Source organism: Macaca thibetana, chromosome 11, assembly GCF_024542745.1.
Source record: "Macaca thibetana thibetana isolate TM-01 chromosome 11, ASM2454274v1, whole genome shotgun sequence".
Taxonomy (NCBI): Eukaryota; Metazoa; Chordata; class Mammalia; order Primates; family Cercopithecidae; genus Macaca; species Macaca thibetana.
Genome location: NC_065588.1, coordinates 14,941,330 through 14,964,440, shown reverse-complemented (window position 1 = coordinate 14,964,440; position 23,111 = coordinate 14,941,330). Strand labels below are relative to the sequence as shown.

General features: G+C 42.5%; 2 protein-coding genes across 2 annotated transcripts; one reads left to right on the top strand and one right to left on the bottom strand.

Annotated features, from left to right (window-relative positions):
* Positions 1-8,307: 8,307 nt before the first annotated feature.
* Positions 8,308-9,013, bottom strand: LOC126931343 (histone H2A.J). Its single transcript, XM_050749471.1, has one exon. It carries the CDS (start codon positions 8,861-8,863, stop codon positions 8,474-8,476), a length of 390 nt encoding a protein of 129 aa, XP_050605428.1. The 5' UTR covers positions 8,864-9,013; the 3' UTR covers positions 8,308-8,473.
* Positions 9,014-12,198: 3,185 nt separating this feature from the next.
* On the top strand, positions 12,199-18,171 carry LOC126931342 (histone H4). The gene has a single exon (XM_050749469.1). It carries the CDS (start codon positions 12,269-12,271, stop codon positions 12,578-12,580), a length of 312 nt encoding a protein of 103 aa, XP_050605426.1. The 5' UTR covers positions 12,199-12,268; the 3' UTR covers positions 12,581-18,171.
* The last annotated feature ends 4,940 nt before the right edge of the window (positions 18,172-23,111 follow it).

Here is a 23,111-nt window from a genome sequence, read left to right as displayed (position 1 = left end):
ATTGAAAAGGGAAGTAAAACCCAGGCCAAGTACAAATTCAACATCTCCCCCTAAGACTGTTCTTACTGCATAATAACCCAGACCAAAGGAGGAGGTATTTTTAAATCCACACTTGTACCCTCAAAGTTCATTTATAAAATACGTATTCATGGAAAAAAAAAAAAAAACACCTTGTATTTGACGAAATAATTTTAAGACAGATCGTTTTAAAACTTAAGGGTTAACCTTAAAAAGTATCTATTTGAAATAACTGATGTTGTTCTGCTAGTTTTTCTCCATTAAAAGCTAGCAGAACAACATCAGTTATTTCAATAGATTCTTTGTGGTTTGGGGAGCTTCGTAGTTTTCATTTTTGTTTCCACAGATAGACTGGAACAGGGATCAGCGAACTTTCTCTAAAGGGCCAGATGGTGAGTATTTTGGACTTTGTGAGCTACAGTTTCTGTCACTACTCTGGTTTCCTAAGATGAAACCTGCACTGAAGGCAGGTAGCCTACCTTACTTGGTGTCCAAATGGAAATACGCCCTTTCTTACTGCAATGTTTCTCTACGGGGCCCTCTACTGAGAAAACTCAGAGCCGAATTTGAAGTTTTAATTTGGAGCTCAGAACTGGCACACATGAATCCAAAGAAAACACAGTGCCCTTTACTTCTACTATCACAATGTTTTAAAACAATTCTTAGCACAGGTTCCTTTGGCAAAAACAAATGGAGTATTTCTCAAGCCCTTTTTGGCAGGGGCTACTAGCTAGTTGTTAGCTTATGTGTGCTAGCTAATATAACTGAGTGTGTCACTTTTCTTGAAAACTCTCAAAGGAACTTTAATTAACTGGCAAGCTCCACAACAGAAGTATGTGAAATAGAACAAAGCTAAGAACTAGGAAGTAAGCAAAAATGCTCCAAGAAACTGGCAGAGACAATGGTACTCACCAAAATATGTCATCTTCTCTTCTATATGTCCTGAGCTGCTTTGCAGTTAGATTAAGCCTGAGCTAGTTCTAGTGGACAGGCTGAAGCAAAGAAGAGGGTGTGAGTTCTCTGTGCCCTTGTTCCCTGCTGGAAGAGACAAGAGAGAGTTTTGCATGGCTCGTGAGTGGTATAAAGAATGGCAGAAGAACAGGCTGGAATTTGTAAAGCTATAAATTTTATAGACTTCATTTAAGGACTACTCTTAGGAAAGTTTTACACCAGAGATTTCATCTGGACTGTTGGCTCTTGCTAGAACACTCTGTATATCAAGGGTTTTGTGAGGAAATAACCTTTCTCATGTTGTAAAAGGTCCACTGACACTCTTTACCCTGGCAATGGATGCATGCTTATATTATATTTGGACAACTAAGAGGTCTGCCCTCCTAATGCTGTCTTTATACTTTTCCACCTTTATACTTTGCCACCAGAAGGCTAAACTGTAATAAGGCATCAATGGGCTTTCTTGTCTTTTGTCTTCCATTTGGGCTGGGCAATGGGAAACAGGATACTGGAAGAAGGGAGGACAGTGAGGGCATGGTATTTGCCTAATATATACGTTTAAATAAATATAAGTAATATACATATATAGATATAAAAAATTTAAAGCATGATTTATTATTAGAAACACCTGGAATACCATGTTCAAGAAACAAGGACATTCTTACCTAACTATGTGAAGACATGGACAAAAAGATAAATTCAAGATAGAAAGTTACTTGATGAACATGAAAATGAAGATTTTGTTAGTGGATATGGATGCTTGAAATATATAAATATGTGACTGAACTACTTGAAGACAGTAGCTCCCTCTTTTGCATGATGCTTGGACACTGCCAACATTTGCCTTGAGATGTATTTGTCTACTTCCACCGCTGAGCAACCATTCTTCCGTGTGTCACATTTTTTTAGCTAATGAGCAAGGGAAAAGCAGCCCATGACAGATAGCAACTGATCTGGACTATCAGCTAGGCTGTGCTGTTGCCAGGAGTTGGCCTGACACAGCTACACTGTGGTGATCTGTTGAACATACACAATTCACAGAACACTAACACGAGACAAGGCCACTGAGTGGCCGTAAAAAGATCAAATAAAAAACAAGACCTTTCTGTAATCATGTCTGAACAGAAACAAAAACATGAACATTGTCCAAACAACAAAAATGAACAAAAAATCCCTATCCTGGCTAATATGCATTAGCATATTTATCAATTACAGCTTTAGTTTCACTGCATTCTGCACTTTACAACATTCCTTGCACCCTACTTCCTGACGGCATGCCATTCTGAGCAAAGCCCCTGAATCAACTAACACAAACCCAAGTCCTATAATACGTCCTAACAGCCTCTTACTGAGACACCCCACATTTCCCCATGGAATGTGTTCCCCCTTGCTGCAAAGAGAAATAATCCCAACTTGTTCAACTACAAATATGTTCCTGATGGTCTTCGGCTAGAGGGCGTAGACAAAACTACAGGTTTAGCCAAAGCTCTTATTGCTTGCACCAGGACTGTCAACGCAGTGTGCACATCTGAGACCTCTTGTGACTTGATCTGTGTGAGGTGCCACTTGCTCATGGCTGGGAAATAAGTTCACATTGAACTGAGTTCCTGTATTTTGTTGAAGCACTTCAGTGTTGACTTTATGTGTTTCCCTAGGAAGACGATCTCTTGGAATTTTTAAAATTATCTAATCAGATTTATATTCTTTCAGCAAACCATTTTTAGTCTTCTATTCCTTGCTTCCACTGCTTGCTTAATATTTAGTGTTGTCCACAGGGAAAGTTATAAACATAGTTCTGATAAATCTGTTTGCAAGTGACTTCCGAGTGCTAATGAGTTCAGAAGGTCTCCAGACCAGAGATCTTAGGATAAATTTTGCTTGGGGTTACCATTTCCAAGTCTGATTAAGACGTCTTCCTCAGTCTTGTCTATGTGCCCCTGAGAACTGGACTATTTTGTTTTGTCTGCCTAGACTAATAGCTGGCCCATGGCCAAACTCTGGGGGTTAGAGGTTACACATCTTTACATACGACTGCATTTCTCCTAGTCTTCACAATGTAAAACTGCACTTCTTTCAGGCCAAATACACGTTTTCTTCATGATGTCTTACTACAAAGCTAATCTGTACACTTCCGTCTCTAATATAACAATTTCATCAAGGATAGTTCAGAATTGTAGTGGTCACTTGGGCTTTTGACATGAAAAGGACAGTTCATTTGAGAAGTGCTTTAAAACAGAAAGCAAACTCTCATGCTCAGATTGCTTGTTTGTCTAAAAGAAAGATAATTTTGTTGAATACAGGGTTCCTCTCTCCTATGATTCCATACTTTGGGGTTAAGCAATGCTTCCTTTTTTATTTCATGGCTCGATAAAATTATCAAGGGTCTATGAGCGTGGTAACTCATGCCTACAATCCCAACACTTTGGGAGGCAGAGGCGGAAAGATCAGTTGAGCCCAGGAGTTAGAGACCAGCCTGGGCAACATGGTGAAACTCCATCTCTACAAAAATTATTAATAAAAAAATTAGCCAGGTGTGATGGCACACAACTGTAGTCCCAACTACCCGGGAGGCTGAGGTAGGAGGATGGCTTGAGCCTAGAGGTGGAGGGTGCAGTGAGCTGTGATCACAACACTGCACGCCAGCCTGGGCAACTGGGGGAGACACTGTCACAAAAAAAAAAAAAAAAAAAAAAAAAAAAATGGATCCAAGTTACTGCCCAAACAAGTCACCATTCTCCTTCAAGTATGTATATGTTAAAATCCAATTTTCAACACGTAAGTTTTCCTTCCTCCACTTGTGGAGAAAACAAAATAAAGCTTTACAGTGATAATTTCATATCTGCCTGAAACCAGTTTCATTATTTCTTCCTCTGCTTCTTCTCTGTTCCTCTTACTCTCCATTTCTCTCTCTTGGAAAGCTAAACATTTATTGATTTTTTAAAAAGTTGCCTTGTCAGAGTCCAATTTCTCATGTTTTAATCATTCTAAAATGCCTACATTGGCTTTATGAATAAGTTACCTCTTCTTAAAACTTCTTTAAAATTTATATGTAAAAAATTATATTCAACTAAAAAGAATGATGATAAAGGATATCTTTAAGGGATCTTTGCCAATATTATTCTAGGGTTTTTTTTAGAAAAATGTTTTTGCTGTCACCATGTATACCTTGAATTTCCATATGTGCAGTTTAAAAATGTAAAGGGTAAAAATGCATTTTGATTCCAATTCCATTAGTAAAATGAGCCAGCTTGTCACCATTTCCTATGTGTGGAGAAAAGTAATAACTTTTAAAGACCATTTCTTTAAGTATAAGCAAGCAGGGAGTACGAAGCAGCACAACGATCCAAATTGTGGAAAAATCTCTATTGACACTTTCTCTCCTGGTGTCCTTCCGGCCACATCCTTTTCTCTCTTTAGTGATGCCTCTTCCTCTGCCAATTGATTAAATCTCACAGATCTTCACATTCTGTTGGTTGTGGCAATTTTTGATATCGGTCTATACTCTATACATGTATATGTTCTTTCTGGATGATTCAATCTACTCTGGCTATTTTTAGTCATGACTCCCAAATTCTTATCTCCAATCCAGACTTTTTTCCCCTAGATTCAGATCCAAATCCAGTTGCAGGAGTTACCTTTGACCCCCATGTCTTCGTGCGTGCTGCCTCTCAGCCCAGCTTACACCTCCCACCAGCCAGTGTGCCCACCTGGCTGAGTGACACAGGTACCCATATTCCCTGTTCCTGTTAACACCCTGAGCATCTCCTTCCCTCTACATGTACTCTGTTATTATCTTCCTTTTGAGTGTGTGTACCATGATAGTAAGTTTCTTGGCAGCTGGTTACCAATCACAGGTGTAACACATAATATTGTTCAATAAATTATTGAACAAGCAGGGTCCATTTTTAATGTGTGTGGATGGACTTAACAAGCCATAAATTCTAAACTAGGTTGTCTTCAGGGGCAAAAACAAAAAACAAACACAAAAAAACCCACAAAAATGCAAATTCAGGTTCACAAGCTTTAATCATTTATTACTTTCTTTTTTGTTACACATTGAATTGTGGATGTGCTTTAATAAAACAGTCACTAAAATTGTTTTTATGGTTGCTATCACAAAAGTCATAGGATTGCTAGAATGCTGTATGTTTACCTGTTTCAACAGCTCCCATCAACTACCGCTACTCACTTTACATAGAAATAAGAACAGCTACTATTCATTGAGCCTATTTCTATATGGGAATCCTAGTGTCCTCACTCACATTAATTCATTGAATCCTCCCCAAACTCTCTGAGGTAAACTATTATGCCCATTTTAGAGATGAAACAGGTTTAAAGAGATTAAGTTTCCAAAAATCAGATAACTAATGAGTAGAGTGAATCTGAATTTAAGTCTCATTGCAGAGAGCTGAAGTTCTTACACAGCGTGGTATGCGACCTTTCAACCACTGGAAGGGGCATTGTGGTTTGCATGTAGTATGCCAGTCATCACCAATTATGGAGCCTGACTAAACCTTTTGATTCCAGGCAGGCACAACTAAACAGACCAGTCCTCAGGGACACAAAGACAAGACTGGCCCTGCAGGAAAAACAAAGATCAAACAAATCCTGGCCAAGCCACAGCCGCACTGAAGGGCTTATCTCTGCAGGAAAGACTATGTGTGTGTGTAACTAAAACTATGGATTATAACTCTATTAAAAACTGGAATTCAATTCCCACCAGATTTTGTCTTAGGTCTTTTTCCATATGGTCTTATGCTTAAAGAAATAGTGGCCTTTTAAATTAACAATCACACATCAGCAAGAACTACTGTTTGTCCATCGTGGATCATGGACTGAGCTGATTTTGTAGGAGTATGCATTTTAAACTGCCAATAAACGATTCAGCTTTTAAAAAAAAACTCTCGGCCGGGCGCGGTGGCTCAAGCCTGTAATCCCAGTACTTTGGGAGGCCGAGGCGGGTGGATCACGAAGTCAGGAGATCGAGACCATCCTGGCTAACATGGTGAAACCCCGTCTCTACTAAAAATACAAAAAACTAGCCGGGCGAGGTGGCGGGCGCCTGTAGTCCCAGCTACTCGGAGGCTGAGGCAGGAGAATGGCGTAAACCCGGGAGGCAGAGCTTGCAGTGAGCCGAGATCGGGCCACTGCACTCCAGCCTGGGTGACACAGCGAGACTCCGTCTCAAAAAAAAAAAAAAAAAAAAAAAACTCTCAAAAACAAAAATGGTGAGGAGATGATTGAATTTTGAGGCAGGCAAAGTATGAGGGGATGCTAAGAATCCTTAGGGTAGTGGTGGGAGAGGCGGGTAGAGACAAGGCAGTTACCATGCCTTGTATCTTGTCTATGTTGCTCATCATGTAACAAGAGCTGGACAGACTCCTGTGAATCTTCCCAGGGAAAGGCAAAGGTGCTTTTTCTTATGAATGTCTTGATATCCCTTGTCCTTATTTCTTCATCATTTTGGTAACAATCCCTCAGATGCCTCATCTCTTTAAGAAATTAGACTCAAATGTCAAAACCATATATGCATTTTGTTCCACTGACCCCAAGTGGTAACTGCAAGTATTAATTCTAACAATTAGGCATTTTTTAAAAGTCCTATTAATGTTTACCTATAATTTAACCTATAAGGATAAACCCATACCCCCATAGAACATCATACTTTTTTCCATTTGTTGTCTAATATGTGGCACACAGTAAATGAACAAGCTTAATCCTTAAAACAGGTGTTATGACTTTTACATATGACAAAACCACAGGGAGTGAATAGCAGGACATCTGGAACCTGCCCAATAATTTGCCCCCTAACAGAGGTGTGTACGTCCTGACCTTTGTACACCTCAAAAGTGGCAACATGGGAGAAGTAATTCCATCATTCATCCACACATAGAGAGGTACAAGTACTAACAGAAGCTGATCTCTCATATTAACGTATGTATTTGTTCCTTGTCCCGTCTTCAGGAACTAATAAAAATAAAATGAGCTCCAAGAGAATGGAAATCTGGTTGGCCTCATTCACAGCTCTACTCCTATCACTTTGTGCAGAGCCTGGCACAGACAGCTGTTCAATAAATACTGGGGACAAAATAAAGTCCAAGTGGGAAAATGGGCCAGCTGCTACTAAGGATGAAGACATAATATATATATAATATATATTATAATATAGATAATATATGTTTATTATAATATATATGATATATATTTATTATTTTATATATATATTTTGGGGGAAGACTTCAATTCTGACTCACAGGAAAGAGGAGTCCAAAGATGTGAAATCTGTACTGGGATCTTTTTTGTGGGGTCTGTGGGCCAGGATGAAATTAGCTGAGAAGGATGAAATAAATGGGAGTGTCAACTAAGGGCAGATGATTACTAGTGTTAACTCTTAAATATGGATTCCTGGTCTGAAATGTGTTTCTCCCTGCACTTAAGTATTTGGCCCTACCTTTCCTCACATGTTTATTAAAGCAATATCGTGCCATTAGGCAATGCAACTCCCAAAGACATTACTGGAATGAGGTCATTGCTTCAGGCTAGTGGGAGAACATAAGAGATTTCAAACAGGTTATTTGTTGGGTTAAGAACCCCTAAAAGCAAGAGGTTTTTGCTTTGTTTTAAAGCAAAGTCAAACTGAGTCTCAAAGAGAATATAATCTGAAGACAGGATCATTATGAAGCTAGAAACCTGAAAACATCACTTTAAAAGCTCAAGCATATGTAACTCACGACTAAAGGCGCTGCAATGTTATGCAATATGACTGTCCGGGGAACGAATTTCCAACCTCATGACTCAAATTGAACGTTTCCTTCATTTAAAAAAATATGAACATAAGGTGCTATATAAAGATATCTGATATCCAAAGCATGAAAGCACAGCAGCTACTAGGCTAAGAAGAATCTCTTAAGTTAATATCGTGCCGTCAGAACCACCCTTCCAAGACGGAAAGTTACTCCACTTTTTGAAAAATATGGCCGGAGACACTTCCTGCCCCGAGCCCAGCTCGATCCGACGGTCTCTTCCCAGAACTTGGTCCTGAGTGCCCACAAACTGGCAGGAGAGCGAAGCCTCTGGGAAGGGGAAGTAAAAATAATTCCGGAGGAGGCCTCGCCGCACCAACTCTGCCTCCCCTTTGCCCTACTGAGAGCGAGGTGCGCTCCCACCCTGCCCACCTCCAAGCCACCCTCCCTTAACGTCTCGAGGGTGACCTGCGGACCAAAGCAGTCCAGAGTGGCTCAAGCCCACCCACCAGTACCTGCTCCAGGGGTTTCCCAATCGCCCCCCTCCCCTGGGGCCATCCGGCAGGTCCCCGCGACTATACAGCTCTCTAGACCAAACGATTTTCACCAACTTTATTGGCTCCCGCCGGGCCCCTCGCCGCCCACCTCCCCGCTAGATGTCACCGGCCCTCCATGACATACACCACATTCAAAACCATTGCGGGATGACCATGAAAAGGGCCCTTGCGGGGGAAGCCAGCTCCCTGAGGGCGGCGTCAGGGTCACTTGCTCTTCGCCTTCTGACTCTCCGTCTTCTTGGGCAGCAGCACGGCCTGGATGTTGGGTAGGACGCCGCCCTGAGCGATGGTCACTTTGCCCAGCAGCTTGTTTAACTCCTCGTCGTTGCGGATGGCGAGCTGCAGGTGGCGGGGAATTATCCTGGTCTTCTTGTTGTCACGCGCGGCGTTGCCAGCCAGCTCCAGGATCTCCGCCGTCAGGTACTCCAGCACCGCCGCCAGATACACCGGCGCCCCGGCGCCCACTCGCTCCGCGTAGTTCCCTTTGCGCAGCAGTCTGTGCACTCGGCCCACCGGGAACTGCAGGCCCGCGCGGGAGGAGCGGGATTTGGCCTTTGCTCGTACTTTGCCGCCCTGTTTTCCGCGACCGGACATGACCACCTCTCGCCTACAACTCCAGAGACGGAGACAAACCGCTCTCGGCGTCCGGTACCAGAATGCAACGTACCGCCTCCGAACTGCCTCTACAAACTCTTTGCGGCCGCGAGGCAGCCCCTTCCCATTGGCTCTGGTGACCAATGACAGGCAGGCGCCGCTCCCAACTAGCGCTCTGGAAGAGAGACCGCCTCCTCCAGCTCTCTCCAATCAATAGAGCAAGCTCCGAATCCTCATTTATATAGCCGCTCACATAACTACCCAGGCCAGCCCGCTCCGCGTTTGGGGACCCAGATGAATTTAGCGGTTACGGGTTTTCCACGACCACGCTCGCTCCCAAGCAAATAAACTAGTAGGAAATAAGAAAACATGGTTGGAAACAGAAAGCAATCCAGAAGAAGAGCTACAGGGGTTATCCGTAGACGTTGCTATGCTAAGTGGATGGTCTCATATAATAAACCATACTGGTCAGGTAGGTTTCTGTCTCGGCAGCCCGTGCTGCTTAACAACAGCCTCTCTGCGGAATTCTGCCTGCCCAGGACAGGGTCCGTGGGCTGTTTCTTATACAAGAGCCTTGCCTGCAGCTACCCAACGGTGTGGAGACCGCACTGGTCTCCCTGCTGGGTCCTGCGGCTCACAGCCAGCCAATCGTTCACTTTTAAGTCTTTGAAGCTAATGATGGCCAGACGTGAATACTTCCTGCGCTGACGGGAGGAACAAGCTCGCCTAGCCAAAATATCTTTTGTCTTTGAGGCTATGGGCCTGCAAAGAGCCACTAGGTTTTATTGGAGAGGCCGAAGTCTTGGCCTTGGCTTGCTCCGCGCAAGCCAGGGCGCCGCAGATCAGCGGATCGGGTCCTCTACGAGGACGTGGAAGTCCCCCGGGTCTCTTTGTAAATGAGCCCAGAGACTAAAGTCAGAATGGCAGTTTATTCTTACATACCTGAATTGTGGACCCACGCTTTTTGAAACAAAAAAAGTGTTTTGTTTAAAGTATTTTGTTTTATTTTAGTTAGAAATTACTTTCTACTAATTCATCGAGGTCAATTCATTTTTACCTGAACATTTTCAGTAACACAGTTAACATCGATACGTGATGTAATGTTGAACACTTGCTTTTTAAAATAAACATTTTACGTGGATTCATTTAAAGTAAAACAAATTTACCTTCTCCCTATCCGAATAAAGATTTGACTTCATTGAAATAACATTTTCAAGTATTTATGTAAATGTCATTACTGCCTAGAACAATGATTAACCCATACTGGGGACTCAATAAATGTCTTCAGAGCTATTGTCATGCTTTATAAAGGCAGTCTTTCTGGAGCCAGACTGCCTCAGCCTACATCCTGGCTTCCCCACTAAGCAGTGATCTTGGATAAGTTATTTGACTCCTGTATCTGTATCAAAGTGTTTTGAAAATTAAATACGTTAGTAAGCATCCAACAACTCTTAGATATACCAAATAAATGGACGTACAAATCTCTGATACAGTTTTTAACGAGATGTTCCTGGAATGAGTTCTGTAAACTAGCTTAAATTTTCGCCTGTATCATAGATGGAATTTTCAGGAGTTTTTGAGACTATTACTATTTTGGACACGATTTTTTTCTTTTATTCTAATAAGCAAGAGATTTCTGATTTGAAAATATTCTAGCCTTGATTTCTTAGAAAGTGAGTATAAGTAAGTCAACCTATTTTACTATATATATATATATATATATATATATATATATATATATATATATATTTGAGACAGAGTCTTGCTCTGTCGCCCAGGCTGGAGTGCAGTGGCGAGATCTCGGCTCACTGCAAGCTCCGCCACCCGGGTTCACGCCATTCTCGTGCCTCAGCCTCTCTAGCAGCTGGGACTACAGGCGCCCGCCACCACGCCCGGCTAATTTTTAAGTATTTTTAGTAGAGATGGGGTTTCACCATGTTAGCCAGGATGGTCTCGATCTCCTGACCTCGTGATCCGACCTCCCAAAGATCTGGGATTACAGGCGTGAGCCACCGCGCCCAGCCCCATTACAATAATTCTTATCCCTTCAAGATCTGATAGACTTTTCCTCTTCCCTCTGAGTAAAGTATTAAAATCATGGAGTGAAGTTCGACCATGCAGGACTTTTTCCAGCCATTCAAGAAAGTGTTCCAACTCTTTTATCTTTAACAAAAAGTAAAAGAAAAAGAAATACCTTTTGGGTTATGAAGATGGGCAAAGATTGAAACAAATGTTAACTATAAGCATTTAGAAATATAATAAAAATTTACCATAAAGCCTTCCTGCTGTAAAGGCTTATCTTCAAGACCGGGTACAAAGAGCCCCACTTACTAAAATACATTGCTCAGAATCTTAATTAAGTACCTGGGGAAAGACTTATGAATCATCCTCTAAATAACAGCTGCTTTTTAACACAGTCAGACCTTTAGAGAAGACAGGGTCCTGACACCTTCGAAGACCGGTGACACCTCACAGAAACTTTCGTTTTTGTTCAGGGATTCTCTTGAGAAAAGAAGGGATTCAGAACCTCCTGAGGGGATTTGCAGTAGAAATCATTATTCCAAGTCATGATTGTGGCATCCACTATTTTACAAGAACTTTGAATTTTTAAGTGGAAAATGTGAGATGAGAACCTGAGATTTGAATGACATAAGACATTTACAATATTTCAACTAAATAACCATAGGAAGTTACTTAGTTGAAAAGCACACAGGCTCTTGCAGGGCAGGAAAACCTGCAAATTGCGCAGAAGCAGCTGAAAGGGGAATGGCGGGGGTTGGGGGAGGTGGGGGTGGAGTGTAGGTGGGGGCCGGGAAGCTGGGCTTGTTTTTTTTCAATTGAAAGTATCTTAATTCTCTGCAGGGCCGCAAAAGTGGGAAAAAAAAGTCCTCCCCCCCTACTATGTCTTTAAAAGACCCACATGTGAAAATTTTTAAGTAATTGCTTTGCAATCTCAGATGTAAAGCTTTTCAGGTTTTTATTGAGTTTCACAGTAAGTCAGGAATTCCGTTTGGAAAAACATGATTAGAAGGAGGGAGGGAGGGAGAGACAGAACAAGGAACGTTCATAGGATCTGGCCTATTTTTATTTAAGGGCTGAAAAAAGGCAATATAAATTCTATTAGCTCATACTGTTTTAACTTTAAAATGTATCACCATGAACCTTTCTCCAAATATCAGAAAAAGTTTTCCCAAAAGAGCAAACAACAAAAAAATCAGGCTGGTTTCGCCGACTGCTTCCTGGATTTAACAACTATAGCACGTCTCTAGAGGTGGGGCCTAGAGCTCCTCCCACTTTTTCATGTTTTCAAACAGGTCCGCATCGAGAGACTATAAGCCCTGGTCTGCGCCCGGCAATCACAGTAGGCTGCCCGCTTTTCTGCTAAGTAGGAGCTGTGACTTCAGAATGTCTGGGCGCGGTAAAGGCGGCAAGGGGCTGGGTAAGGGAGGCGCCAAGCGCCACCGGAAGGTGTTGCGGGACAATATCCAAGGCATTACAAAGCCCGCGATTCGCCGTCTCGCCCGACGTGGGGGCGTCAAGCGCATCTCTGGTCTCATCTACGAGGAGACCCGGGGAGTCCTCAAAGTCTTCCTGGAGAACGTGATCCGCGACGCGGTGACTTACACGGAGCACGCCAAGCGCAAGACCGTCACTGCCATGGATGTGGTGTACGCGCTGAAACGCCAGGGTCGCACCCTCTATGGTTTCGGCGGCTGAGCTGTCCCCACAGCTTCTCTCCAGACTCCAAAAGGCCCTTTTCAGGGCCCCCAAATTGTCACAGAAAGAGCTGTTAACACTTCCTAGACACCGGGTAAATATCAGCCCTTTGATGCCGCCTTCCGGATACCGGGAGTGGGACATTCGCGACCCGATCATCTGCCCGGGATTAGGCTTGGCTGGAGCGGGGACGACTAGACCTCATAGAGGGGACTCCGCCTGTGCTTAGGAAGGGCCCTGGGAGGTGCCGTGCAACGCAGTAGTGACCTCCCACTTCTGTGCACCTAAAATCCAGGCTGCGGATTTTGTTTAGAAGAGTGTTTCTACAAAGCCCCAGTGTTAGAACTGGTCATGGGTTTTTAAGCGGCCGAGTCGTTGGCCCTTAAGCACGTTATGGATGGCTTCCATGTAAATCAGGGCTTAGGTGACTTCCCGCCGACCTTTAGGGGTGAGCGTCACGCGTCAGAGGGCGGTTCGTGCGTGTGCAGGGCCTGCTAAATCGCAGGAAATGGGAGGACGCCGCTACCTGCAAGCCCGAAAGCGCTGAATGCAGCCCTAGTGTGGCGCGTTGTAGTCTTACTGGGTACTATTTTAATTCATTGCTGACGTCCTGAGTGAGAGGTGACCAAGCTCAGATGCTGAGAGTAAGGCGGCTGGGCGAAACTCGCGGCACCCTGCCCCTTCCGGTAGCCAGCTGCGTAAAGTTGCCTGCGCCGAGCGGGTGGCGTCCTGCTCGGCCACCTGGCGGCGGGCGTGGAGTTGGCAGGCAGGCAGTGGAGGTCACGCCGGCATGGAAAGCCAGATCTCCACCTGCGGGTCGCCAAGTTGCCGGGAGTCCTCCGCTCCGGGCAGTGTCATTCCTATCACAAATGACCCGGTCGCAGCCGAAAGATAAGCCCTGGCTTCCAAGTAAAGGCCCTGTTCAGAGCAGCCTGGGGGTCTAGAAAGGAAACGGGCGGCGGGTTAGGTTCTAGTCAGTTCAGTGAGAAAGTAAGAGAGACAGCTGTGGGATTAGCAAGCCGCGTGGTCCTACCCAGTACTCCAGGGGTGTAGTGAGGGTCCTGGGGAAAGGTGGGGCGCAGGGGCGACCAGTTAAGCACACTTTTCAGTAGGCAAGGGTAGAGGCTGAAGACCTGGTGATCAGCCTGGGTGCAGGCCGTAGGGGCCGTGCCGGCCTCCGGTAAAGCTCCGCCTAACAGCCTCGCTCTACACCTAGCTCCGTCCTTCCTAACTTCTCATTAGATTTAGCACCCCAGGATGCGGTGTGATCCATGCCGCGTTAACCAAACTGCCTCTTCTCTAGTTTTTCTTTTTGCCTTTCTTTTCAAGACCGAGTCTCGCTCTGCCAGCCAGGCTGGAGTGCAGTGGCATGATCTCGGCTCACTGCAGCCTCCGCCTCGCGGGTTCAAGCGATTCACCTGCCTCACCCTCCCTAGTAGCTGGGATTACAGGCCTGCGCCACCACGCCCGGCTAGTTTTTGTATTTTTTAGTAGAGACGGGGTTTCACCATGTTGGCCAGGCTGGTCTTGAACTCCTGGCCTCAAGTGAGCCACCCGCCTCCGCCTCCCAAAGTGCTGGGATTACAGGCGTGAGCCACCACGCTTGGTCTCACTCTAGCTTTTCTAAACATGGAGAAGTCATTTAGCTTCCTTGGTGTGGTGGGCTGAAGTCACTCTAAGGGAGTTTCCCAGCCCCAGGGATTAAAGAACTGGAGCCAAGATTTGAACCCAACTGGCGAAGGATTCCGCACCGCTAGATCTTGACATTGCCTCCTCTTCTGCCAGGAAGGCACCCGGGTTCCTTTCTGCTGACATGTCACTTCTAAGTACTTTCTCCTACTCCATAAAGACTTCAAGTGAGTACACAATACTGGTGTTAGTTTAATTTCTAGGACAGTGAGACACTCGCAGAAGCTCAGTGTTCTTTAATGCAAGTGAAAAATTGAGTTACTTAAAAGAAATGGAGTCTGACATACTTCCGTACCCTTAATATTTGTTGCATGACCAAATGTGTGATTTTGGGTTTCACATAAATTAAGGATGAAGGTTAGGGCCCCAATGGAGGATAGAAATACTGTAGATATTTGTATGACAATTAAAACTCTTCCTTAAGTATTTAATTTATATGGAACTGTTTAAATATTTTATGGTTTTGGGTTTCGGTTTTTTTTTTTTTTTTTGGAGTGGTCTCAATTCTTTGATTAAATAGAACTTATATTTTCCCTTGTAGCATAGTTATTTTTTTGTGTGTGTTTTGTTCTTTATAAAATATAGTTATCCAAACCCAAGAAATATTTATTTTTGTCTGTGACTATGAGTTCTGTGGTATAGTAAGTACTCAGTCCTGACAATAACCATATCTTCCAAACCAAAACTGGGTCACATGGTTCAATAACTGGAACAGAATATGTCAAACTGAAAATGACCAAGATTTTCTGAAGTTTACTATTAGTAATAAAATTGCTTACTAAAAATGTTAAAGAACTTGATTTAAAACTTCTCTGTAATGCCTCACTTAAAAAGTGAATGAGGGGGTCAGGGTGGGAGTGGCTATAATCCCAGCACTTCGGGAAGGCTGAGGCAGTAGGATTGCTGGAGGCCAGGAGTTTGAGACAAGCATGGCCAACATGGTGAGACCCCCATCTCTACATAAAATAATAATAAAATGTTTAAAGTGAATGGAATGCATTGAAATTTGATCCTGTAGCAAAGTCATCCCTTTTGAATTTTGAACATTTATTTCATGCCTCTTTTCCAAGCATATTTTGAATATTCAGAGATAAAATGAGTAAGTTACTGCCATCAAGAAGCTCCTATTTTTCTAGGAGAGAAAGGGGAAAGACATGTAATTGTACACATGTGCTTTGCTCTAATAGAGTGGTATAAATCAAATGCTATTGGTATACAGAAGGACAAATTTTGTCAGCCAAGTGTATGGGTATCTTCAAAGAGCACAGGTGCCATCTGTTCTGAGCTAATGACCCACTGAAGAAGGCCACACCAATTTGGGGAACAAACAGCATAAACAAATGCCAGAGTATTTTCCAGGCAGGGTGTATTTAGAGAATCTAATGTTGAATATTTAATTTGTCCTTTGCCCAAGAATAATGCAATGAACTAGGCAACTAGTTGAATAAAAATTGAAACCAAGTTCAAACAAGCCCATTGAAAAATGGGCAAAAGACTGGAAAAACATGGCCAATAAGCATAAGAAGAGATGTTCAAGTTGATTAGTCATCAAGAAACTACAAATCAAGACAAAGAAACTACAAATCAAGACCACACTGAGGCTGGGCGTGGTGGCTCATGCCTGTAATCCCAGCACTTTGGGAGGCCGAAGTGGGCAAATAACTTGGGATACGAGTTCGAGACCTGCCTGGGCAACGTGGTGAAAGCCTGTCTCTACTAAAAATACAAAAAGTTAGCTGGGCATGGTGGTGCACACCTGTAATCCCTGTTACTCGGGGGCTGAGGCATTAGAATCACTTGAACCCTGGAGAGAGAGGTTGCAGTGAGCAGAAATCAGCCACTGCACTCAAGACTCTCAAAAAAAGACCACAATGAAATACAACTTTGGACTCAGTAGATTGACAACAATTAACAAATGTTACACAGAATCTCTTATATTGCTGGTAGGAGTATAAATTGTTTCAACTATTTTTGAAACTAAGGGTTTGCATTATCTTGTGAAGTTTAAGATAGATTCACATTATATGCTCAAGCAGCAATTCCACTTCTGGATATTTACCTAAGGAAACGATAGCGTGAATGCCCCAGGAGACGTCATTAAAGTTCTTAGTAGAACTGCTCACAATAGCAACAACAAAGAAACCAAATGCCCATTGACAAGAGTGGATGAATAAATTATGGTGAAATATTTTGCAGTCAAAATTAACAGATAAATCCAATATGACTTAACAGTGGTTTACAGCGAATGTTTTGTTTCTCTGCTGACACATATTAAGACCTGCATCTTCGTATGTTTGGCAGTTTTACTCTGAACTTACATGTGATTGAAGGTCATCTGTGGGAGTCTGAGAAACTAAATTGAGCATGCTGCCTCCAGAGATAATTAGCATTTGCTTGTCTTTTGGGTCACATACTGCTACGGACTGGGGCCACTTTAGCCCTATTTGAGTATCCTAGGCTATTAGAAGAGTCAAGTTTTATTTCTTACAGCTTATTCCCAAGGCTTATTCTCCTGTGTAACCCTAGATTTATATATATATTTAAGATTCAAGGGATACACATGCAGGTTTGTTACATGAGTATTTGCATAATGCAGAGGTTCCGGCTTCTGATGACCCCATTACCCAAGTAGCAAACATAGTACCCAATAGGTAATTTTTTAGTTTTTCAACCCTTGCCACACTCCCTCCCTTCTCATGAATCCCCAGTGTTAGAAATGCTTGTTCCCCAGTGCCATAGAGAAATAGTACTTGAACATAAATTTAATTTCTTCAGCAAGGCCATTTTTACTTTCTGCAGAAAGAGTACACTCGCTAGCAGTTTTGTCATGAGAGTGCACAGAACAAAGGAGACAAGGTCATTTGTAACCTGATGCATCCACCCTACTGCTGTGTCTGGTTTCCATTGGCTGGAACGGGACCTCACGTTCTGTATTTGTCCCGATTGGCTAGCAACTTAGAACTTTTTAAAAGAGGCAAAGGCAGAGGAGAACAAAGGAAGAAGGAAGTAACTTGCGGAATGCTGAGAAAGGTAAAAACACCTTCAAATAAGGAAGAGGAACAGGCTATGACCTAATGCTTGCTTCAACCAGTATAAGCATGCCAGGGCAAATATTTAGGCTAAATTGTGGGAGCTAAGAACATAAACTACGTTGATTCCTTTATTACAGCTAGCAGATATTTAAGAATGTTAGCACAGGTCTTTGAATAAATTTTGCTTCTAAAGGAAGTTACTATTTATTCCTAATTAGATGGGGAAGAAAGTCTTTGAAGAGAAACCTCTACTTTTTACGTCAGTGTCTATTGTTTCCATCTTTGTGTCCATCTGTACACAATGTTGAGTTCTGACTTATGAGGACATGCAGTATTTGTTTTTCTGTTTCTGCATTAATTTGATTAGGCTAATGGCCTCCAGCTGCATCCATGTTGCTACAAAGGATGTGATTTCATTCTTTTTAATGGCTGTGTAGTATTCCATGGTATATATGTACCACATTTTCTTTATCCAGTCCACCACTGATGGGCACCTCGGTTGATTCATGCCTTTGCTATCATGATTGGTGTTGTAGTAAACATACAAGTGCAGGTGTCTTTTTGGTAGAACGATTTATTTTCCTCTGAGTATATACCCAGTATGGATTCATGCACCTCAAGAAAACTTGGTTGGTGTGCAGTTCAGTGTATTATGAGTAAGACTGGACCTGGTGTTAGAAAATCTGCATTTGAGGCTTTGTTCTGACAGTGTCTAGTGTAAACATGGGCAGACCACTTAAACCCCTTTGTAGTCTTCACCTCTGTAGAGTGATAATATGATCTAATTAGCAGGATTGTTGTTTTATTCAATGAGACAGCATATGTTAAGAACTTAGTACAATAAAAAGCAACATGTTTATAATGGTCTAAGTTATCTTCTTCATGCTTTATTTATTATTAGTGAAAAGTTTAAATTCAAATCTCTTTTATGTGTCATTACTTTTATGCAACTCATACAGATACAGCTTTTCCACTTCCTTGTATTAAGATTTACTAGTGAAACTGACATTTTTTCCTTTGGTATAATCAGATTGAGTATTAAGTTTATCTTTCATGTCTATCATTATTCTAAGTTAGCTGAACATTGACTACTATATTATATTTTTCAAGGTCTGTGAATAGTTAGAGCCACATTACAAAGTCAGTACAAGATGTAACTTACTCATGCAACCAAAGGTCAAACCAGGACTATTAAGGGTATTGCTGGAGTTACAGTGACTTGATACAATTGTGGCAAATAGAAAACCGAGAGTTTGCAATCTGGTTTGGAGGTCCTTGGTAAAATTTCCAAGTGTGACAGATGTGTCCTTGACATTTCTCTCTTTCTGTACCTATTCTCTTCCATCCTTCAAGCACCCAACACTTTCACACTTTGTATTGGTCTGTTCTCATGCTGTTAATAAAGATATATCCAAGATTGGGTAATTTATAAAGAAAAGATGTTTAATAGACTCACAGTTCCACATGGCTGGGGAGACCTCACAATCATGGTGGAAGGTGAAGAAAGAGCAAAGTCGCATCTTACATGGCAGCAGGCAAAGAGAGCTTGTGCAGGGGAACTCCCATTTATAAAACCATCAAATCTCATGAGACTTATTCACTACCATGGCAACAGTATGGGAGGAAACCGCCCCCATGATTAAATAATCTCCCCCTGGCCTCAACCTTAACATGTGGAAATTATTACAATTCAAGGTGAGATTTGGGTGGGGACACAGCCAAACCATATCATTCCTCCCCAGCCCCTCCCAAATCTCATGTCCTCACATTTCAAAGGTAACCGTGCCTTCCCAACAGTCCCCCAAAGTCTTAACTGATTTCACCATTAACTCAAAAGTCCACAGTCCAAAGTCTCATCTGAGACAAGGCAATTTCCTTCCACCTATAAGCCTGTAAAATCAAAAGCAAGTTAGTTACTTCCTATATACAATGAGGGTACAGGCATTGGGTAAATATACCCATTCTAATGGGAGAAATTGTCCAAAACAAAAGGGCTACAGGCCCCATGCAAGTCCAAAACCCAGTGGGTGGTCAAATCTTAAAACTCCAAAATGATCTCCTTTGACTCCATGTCTCACATCCAGGTCATGTCGATGTAAAGGTGGTTTCCCATGGTCTTGGGCAGCTCTGCCCCTGTGGCTTTGCAGGGTACAGACCCCTTCATGGCTGCTTTCCCATCTAGCATTTTTGAGTGTCTGCAGCTTTTCCAGGTGCATGGTGCAAGCTGTTGGTGGATCTACCATTCTGGGGTCTGGAGGATGGTGGCCCTCTTCTCACAGGTCCACTAGGCAGTGCCCCAGTGGGGACTCTGTGGGGGCTCCCACCCCACATTTCCCTTCTATACTGCCCTAGCAGAGGTTCTCCATGAGGGCTCCGCTGCTGCAGCATGCTTCTCCCTGGATATTCAGGCATTTCCATACATCCTGTGAAAACTAGGCAGAGGTTCCCAAACCTCAATTCTTCTGTGCACCCGTAGGCCCAACACCACATGTAAGCCTCCAAGACTTGGGACTTGCACCCTCTGAAGCAATGACCTGAGCTGTATGTTGGCCCCTTTTAGCCATGGCTGGGATGCAGGGCACTAAGTCCTGAGAAAGGACAAAGCAGCAAGGCTCAGGGTCCAGCCCACAAAACCACTTTTTCCTCCTAGACCTCCAGGCCTGTGATGGGAGAGGCTGCCTGAAAGCCTCTGACATGCCCTGGAAACATTTTCCCCATTGTCTTGGTGGTTAACATGTGGCTCCTCATTGCTTATGAAAATTTCTGCAGCTGGCTTGAATTTCTTCTTAGAAAATAGGTTTTTCTTTTCCATTACATTGTCAGGCTGCAAATTTTCTACTTTTATGCTCTGCTTCCTTTTGAAACATAAGTTCCTGTTACAAACCATATCTTTGTGAACACATAAAACTGAATGCTTTTAACAGGATTCAAATAATCTCTTGAATGCTTTGCTGCTTAGAAATTTCTTCACTAGAAACCCTAAATCATCTCTCTCAAGTTCAGAGTTCCAGAGATCTCTAGGGCAGGGGCAAAATGCAACCCGTATCTTTGCTAAAGAATAAAAAGAGTCACCTTTGCTCCAGTTCCCAAGTTCCTCATGTCCATCTGAGACCACCTCAGCCTGGACTTTATTGTCAATATCACTATCAGCATTTTGACCAAAGCTATTCTTCTGAGCCCTCCAAACTGTTCCAGTCTCTGCCTATTACCTAATTCCAAAGTTGCTTCCACATTTTTGGGTATCTTTATGCAGCACCCCACTCCCAGTACCAATTTACTGTATTAGTCTGTTCTCACACTGCTAATAAAGACATGTTCAACACTGGGTAATTTGCAAAGGAAAGAGGTTTAATTGACTCACTGTTCCACTTGACTGGGGAGGGCTTACAATTATGGCGGAAGGTGAAGGAGGAGCAAAGTCACGTCTTACATGGCAGCAGGCAAATAGAGTTTGTGCAGGGAAACTCCTATTTTTACAACCATTAGATCTCATGAGACTTATTCACTACTATGAGAACAGTATGGGGGAACCACCCCCATGATTCAATTATCTCCACCTAGCCCTGCCCTTGATACATGGGGATTATTACAAATCAAGGTGAGATTTGGATAGGGACACAGACAAACCATATCACCCTTCTGACAACTCAAAGCCTCTCATTACACACTTTATTTTAAATGTAGATTCAATGGTTTTCCTATCATTCCTTTGCAACATTTACAAGCTGATGTTTTAATTACCCATAAGTAGTTTTTATTTGTTTTTTTTGAGACAGAATCTCGCTCTGTCACCCAGGCTGGAGTGCAGTGGCATGATCTCAGCTCACTGCAACCTCCACCTCCCAGGTTCAAGCAGTTCTCTGCCTCAGCCTCCTGAGTAGCTGGGACTACAGGTGCCCATCACCATGCCCAGCTAATTTTTGTATTTTTAATAGAGTCAGGGTTTCACCATCTTGGCCAGGCTGGTCTTGAACCCCTGACCTCATGATCCACCCGCCTTAGCATCCCAAAGTGCTGGGATTTCTAGCATGAACCACCACACCCAGCCCACCCAATAAGTATTTTTTTAATAACTGGCATTGAATTCATCATGATTATGATCATCGTCTGATAATACATTTGTTCATTATGAAATCTAAAATCCTTTGTACATATTTTTGTAATTATAAAATAATCTACTACTAAATTCCTCCCTAGAAACTCAATCAAATCATAATATCCTAAAATACAAACAGCACCCTTATAATCTTAAAAATTATAATAGTGTGCTATGGTTTTAATATTTGTCTCTTCCAAAACTCTTATTGAAATTTAATAACTCCATAACTGTAAGAAATAAATTCCTAGGCCAGGCACAGCGGCTCATGTCTGTAATCCCAGCACTTTGGGAGGTCTAGACAGGAGGATCACCTGAGGTCAGGAGTTCAAGGCCAGCCTGGCCAACATGGTGAAACCCCATCTCTACTGAAAATATAAAAATTAGCCAGGTGTGGTGGCAGGTGCCTGTAATCCTAGCCACTTGGGAGGCTAAGGCAGGAGAATTGCTTGAATCCGGGAGGTGGAGGTTGCAGTGAGCTGAGATTGCGCCACTGCACTCCAGCCTGGGCGACAGAGTGAGACTTTGTCTCACAAAAAAATGAAAAGAGATTTCTTTCTTTTCTTTTTTTCCACCCAGTTTCAGTTATTCGGTTATAATCAGCAGAGAACAGACTAAGACATAATGCATATCAATAAGTTTTCCATAATACTTATTGTGCTGTTTTACATTTTTAAATGGGATTTGTGAAATTTGATGAAAAGCAAATTGTCTTAGAGATAAATTATATATTAATCTTATAATTTGAAAAACCATTGAATTAGCTGCACTAGATATACAAAAAGGAAATACTTTATATTTTTCAATTAAATATCTACATTTTTGTGTCGTCTTTATTCATCATCATCATCATTAGCTCTGAACTCTTCTTTACTCTTTGAAGCATAAGATGAAGAAACTGGGGAAGGTGCTTCCTGAGTTCAGCCTTTTTATAAAATAATTTTGTTACAATTGTATTTCTAAGCAACTTAAGTGGTTTTGTATTTTTCATTTAATCTGGCAGTCTTTATCTTTTAATAAGAGAATTCAGTTCATTCACATTTAAAAACTGCAAATATGATTTTTCCTTCCTTCTTACTTTGTGTGTTTCTATTGTTTCTTTTTATTTTATTTATTTTTTGAGACAGGGTCTCACTCTGTCTCCCAGGCTTGAATGCAGTGGCACCATCATGGTTCATTGCAGCCTTGACTTTCTGGGCTCAGGTGATCCTCTCACCTCAGCCTCCTGAGTGGCTGGGACTACAGGCGTGTACCACCATGCTGGCTAATTTTTTGTATGTTTTTGTAGAGACAGGGTTTCGCCATGTTTCCCAGGCTGGTCTCGAACTCCTGAGCTCAAGCAATCTGTCCACTTCGGTCTCCCAAAGTGCTGATATTACAGGCATGAGCCACCACACCTCGCCTTATTGTTAAGGTTTTTTCAAGATACTATTTGTAACAAAAACTGCTAGTGATCCCTGCATTGTCCATTCTCTCCTTTGTTCTCAGTATCAGAACCTAAGTTCTATTGAGAGTGGTAAAGCACTCAGTGGGAAATGTGGGTTTTCCAGTCCAACTGCGAACTGTCCTTGCAGAGGATAACGCAGACAAGAGAAGCTTTGTGCTTCAGTCTTCCTCCTTGTTCCTGCTTGGAATATGGAAGTAATAATGACCATATAGCATTCATAAGATGACACTGAAGATGGAAACTGAATATTAATGATATTGGAACAAA

Coding starts and splice junctions, on each gene's coding strand:
- LOC126931343 (XM_050749471.1), bottom strand. CDS start 8,863: ATGTCCGGTCGCGGAAAACAGGGCGGCAAAGTACGAGCAAAGGCCAAA.
- LOC126931342 (XM_050749469.1), top strand. CDS start 12,269: ATGTCTGGGCGCGGTAAAGGCGGCAAGGGGCTGGGTAAGGGAGGCGCC.